General features: G+C 39.7%; 1 protein-coding gene across 3 annotated transcripts in view; it reads left to right on the plus strand.

The window, feature by feature from the left end:
• Positions 1 to 3,541, plus strand: part of LOC138011861 (uncharacterized) — a 48,151-nt gene extending 44,610 nt beyond the window's left edge. For all 3 annotated transcript variants that reach the window (XM_068859092.1, XM_068859093.1, XM_068859094.1), the window contains 2 exons: positions 1,811 to 1,974; positions 3,399 to 3,541. In XM_068859092.1, the coding sequence (XP_068715193.1) occupies positions 1,811 to 1,831 (21 nt within the window). In that variant the 3' untranslated portion in view covers positions 1,832 to 1,974; positions 3,399 to 3,541. The remainder of the gene's footprint in view (positions 1 to 1,810; positions 1,975 to 3,398) is intronic.
• Positions 3,542 to 3,964: the final 423 nt, after the last annotated feature.

Raw genomic sequence — 3,964 nt, forward strand, 5'->3', positions numbered from 1 at the left:
AAAGTTACCAAAAAGCTATATTTGACATGTGATGGTTCAATTGACGAATAATTTTTGTAAGACGTAAAATTCAGGGGAAAATTAAGCTAGAATCTTGAAGGAACAATCAAGGATTTGTGGGTAAAGGTATCCCTCCAGTCCCTGTTATGTCATCATAATTAAATGATTTTCGAAAGTATACCTACTCTACTTCTCTTTCCGTTCAGGAACTGGTCGCACAACAGTATCACATTCTACTAGTAATTGATGATAGCCAAAGAAGTAAATTTTGCGGACATTATTTGCTAGCATGCTGCACAAATTCAAGCTAGATGCAACGTTGCTATAAATTATGCAACATGCAGGCATTACCTCCAGTGAAGAGTTCAGATGAATTTTGAATTTTAAAATTTCTCCAGGAATTTGAAGGAAATACGCTTGAAGGATCCACAATGATTGCAGCATTAAAACACATACGATGTCGGTATTTGAGGGTATACCCGCTCACTTGGTCAGGACAAGTAGCGTTAAGAGTAGAGCTGTTTGGATACGAGGCAGGTAAAAAGATAGCTTAGAGTTCAGGTCATAAGAATCATGTAAACATGTATTTAATGATCTTATAGAGTGGAGATAGGCAGCTTCAACAAAGAACCGTTAATTTTGTGTTAATCCGTCCCTTCTCTTTTATCTGATAAAACTCTTTAATAATGGCGGCCTTATAATTCTGATAAGGCTTTCTGGCCTTGTTTCGACGATCAAATGTCAAAAGAATCTTTGTTTCAAAATGAGGGCAAAAGGTCTAATTAAGAATGTAGAAGTGGTTGCCATTTATTAAAGCGATCTATACCTCTCTTCAGAAGAAGTCAAATCATTGATGAGCTCCCCATCTTTCACGACAGTAAGCTACCTGGAAAGATAGATAGGTGATTTACGACATTGTAATGGCCGATTTACACGGTACGATTTTGTCGCATGCGACAACGGCTTACGACAGGCCCACGACATGGTTTACGATTGTTGTGTACGTCAGAAATAATGTCGTAGCATTTTAAAACATGTTTTAAAACGCTGGGACAATCGTAAGTCATGTCGCGCCGTAGGCCTGTCGTGAGCTTGTCGCATGCGACAAAATCGTATGGTGTAAATCGGCCCTAACAGTTCTCTACGTCTACTCTCACATGAGATCCTATTTCTCCAGTTGGTTTATAGTTGAACTATCTGTTGCTTTTTTACGGTAAAGTGAAAAAATTTATCACAATCTACTTGAAGTGTAGACCAACAGGAGTAAGCGTGATTCACTTACGTGGTGCAAAGCTGGCTTTTTCAGATAATAGGCCCCCTGCTCAATCCTCAGTAACTTCACTCTCGTCTGATTCAGTTAGGTATGTCTTTCAATTAATGTAAACTACCGCACCAACAAGGGGATCCGGAGTAAAAGTCAGACGGCTTCCATTTATACCAGCTGAAGAGCTGACAAAACCACTGGTTTTAACTAAAAGTCACCTTGCCTTCAGCCCTCTCAAAAGTGGCAAATATAATCTCGATCTTTCTGAAGAAAAAAAAACCTTTAGATCATGAAAAGAAAGCTCGTGATGGTTAATGACGTGTAGCAAAGAACGTTTGAAGCATTCTAGAGCGTTCACTTCAACTCTGGGAAACACCAGAAGACTCGCTACTCTATTTTACTTGTCAATGGGGATCTGGTTAACAGCTTCTGCCAATTTTAGAAAAGCCCCCCCCCTCCCAAAAAAAAAAAACAAAACAAAAAAAAATTCCTCGCCTCATACCCATTTTGATTCATCACAATTATTGGTTTTTTTTTGTCTGTCAGAATACTGCTGTGATCGCCTAAGAGTGGTTTCATCATCTGGGAATTCCACGTTCAATGCTTCTTCTCATGAAAGCTTCAGTTTAGCAGAATATGGTCGCCTTCATTCTGGCCTTGGAAGTGGAGCATGGTGTGCATTGACGCAAGACAAAAATCAGTATCTACAGGTTTGAACCGCCAACTTTTAGATCCGACAAAAAAAGATGGCCTTATTTTCACGAGCGGTTTTTCAGATCGCTTAGCAATTGACAATCGAAAATTCCGTGAAAGCAGTTCCTTTCCCAACTCGCTTAAAGTTAAGCGAGTCGGCAAATTTCAATAGAATTCTCATTAAATTTAAGCCAGCAAACCATGTAGCTTAAGCGAGTTGGCAGTTACATTCGGCCAATGAGGAGTCGCTTGCAGTTATTCAAATCGGAAATACAACAGGCGTGCTATTTTTATTATATTATTGCATTGGCACGTGCTCTCTCATGTTTTAATCTTACCCGTGAAAAACACGTATCAATGATCTTTAAGTCGCTTAACGACGTCTGCAAGCAAGTCACCTTTTTCAGGAATGTTAAGCGAGACAACGGCTGTCGTGAAAACACGGCCAATGCAAAAGATTTTGGTTCTACCAATAGAGCAACTTTCGTATGACCTTGAAAAAGTGTTTGCAGTTTGTTTCACGGACCAATCTTTACCAAGATTAAAACAAAGCTTCTCCTTACTCCCGCCAAGGAAACTCCTGATATTGGCAATAAACCGTTGAATTGCCCAATCACATAACTGCATTTCAAATGACGTCAAAGCGAAATGCCGGGAGATGATGACTTTGTTTGCATCTGCGTTCGCTAAGCCAATGAAAATTCGGCCTTGTTTGTTTTTGTTCGATAAGCCAATTAAATGTTTTACATTTGTTTACATTCTCTTTTTATGTTTAGTTTTCAAGGTCATATGAAAGTCGCTCTAATCAGTCGCAATAGAAAGTGAAGGTACAGAGGGAGAGAATGGATATGGTCGGGATAGGCAAATTTCACAAATGTTTTGTTGGATGCCCCTAGGGACGGAAATTAGTTACCCTTGACGACTTGAACATCACGCCATGTGAAGTAACATCACGTTATTGTGAAACTGTGCTTTTAAGTCGTGGGAAATATGAGTCTTGCCTAATTACCATATGCCAATCATTTTTCATGGACCGCCAGCAAACCAGCACGGAATATTAAAGGTGCACTTCATACTTAGGTATCTTTAAACATTTGAGCTTGATCTGAAAAGGAGACTGTTGGTGTGAAAATCCTAAATTATAAAGCGGAGGGGCTCCTTATGATTTGTCAGAGGCCTAAAATTGAGGTGATGAGTAAGCTTCATAAGTTCGTTGAACTTTTGAAGCCCATTTGTTTGCATATATATAACACGGTGCCTTCTATTAGCAAACGTTTCTGGTAAGGAGGCAAAGTGTGAACTTTGACTTCAGCAAACATTGCCCAAAAACACCGCTTATAATTCTTATTTTTACTCCACTTTAAGGGGTAACCAAATGTGGTGCCCTTGAACCAGGCAGTCATGTTCAGTTTTACTGATAGTATGAAATATGCCTTCTCAGGTTGATCTCTCTGACAAGGCCATCCTAACTGGCTTCGCAACTCAGGGACAGAAGTATTTTGATAACTGGGTTTCTACCTTTACGCTTGCGTACAGTCAAGATAAGCAGCTGTGGGATGACTATTCAGTTGATGGTGATTCAGAAATGGTAGGAATTGCTTTATTTTCAACAATCAAAACTTAACTTTGAACTCAATAAATGAAGCATTTACTTTACCTTTACAAGTTTCCAGTGTCATTTCTCCTTTGGGAGCTGAGTCAATTCAGTCAATAGAAGACAGGGTAACCCTAGAGTAAATTTTACACAAGCTTCAAGGTTACCGTAGCAACCGCATAACACCTCGAGATAGGACTACCGAATCAATGGGGTCACACCAGCACCGTGGTTTACCGTAGTTGCCACACACGCTTTCATTTATAAAATGCGACCTCTTTAGGCAGCAACTTAATATGGTGTATCAGTATGGGTTACCCTGGTGGCGCGATTGCTCTCACGAAGACCTCTTTTTGGTTTAATTGTGTTGTGGCATTCTTGTGGCACTTTTAAAATTCACATTTAAGTGGCAG

The sequence above is a fragment of the Montipora foliosa genome, chromosome 7 (assembly GCF_036669935.1).
Source record: "Montipora foliosa isolate CH-2021 chromosome 7, ASM3666993v2, whole genome shotgun sequence".
In the NCBI taxonomy this organism is placed as follows: domain Eukaryota; kingdom Metazoa; phylum Cnidaria; class Anthozoa; order Scleractinia; family Acroporidae; genus Montipora; species Montipora foliosa.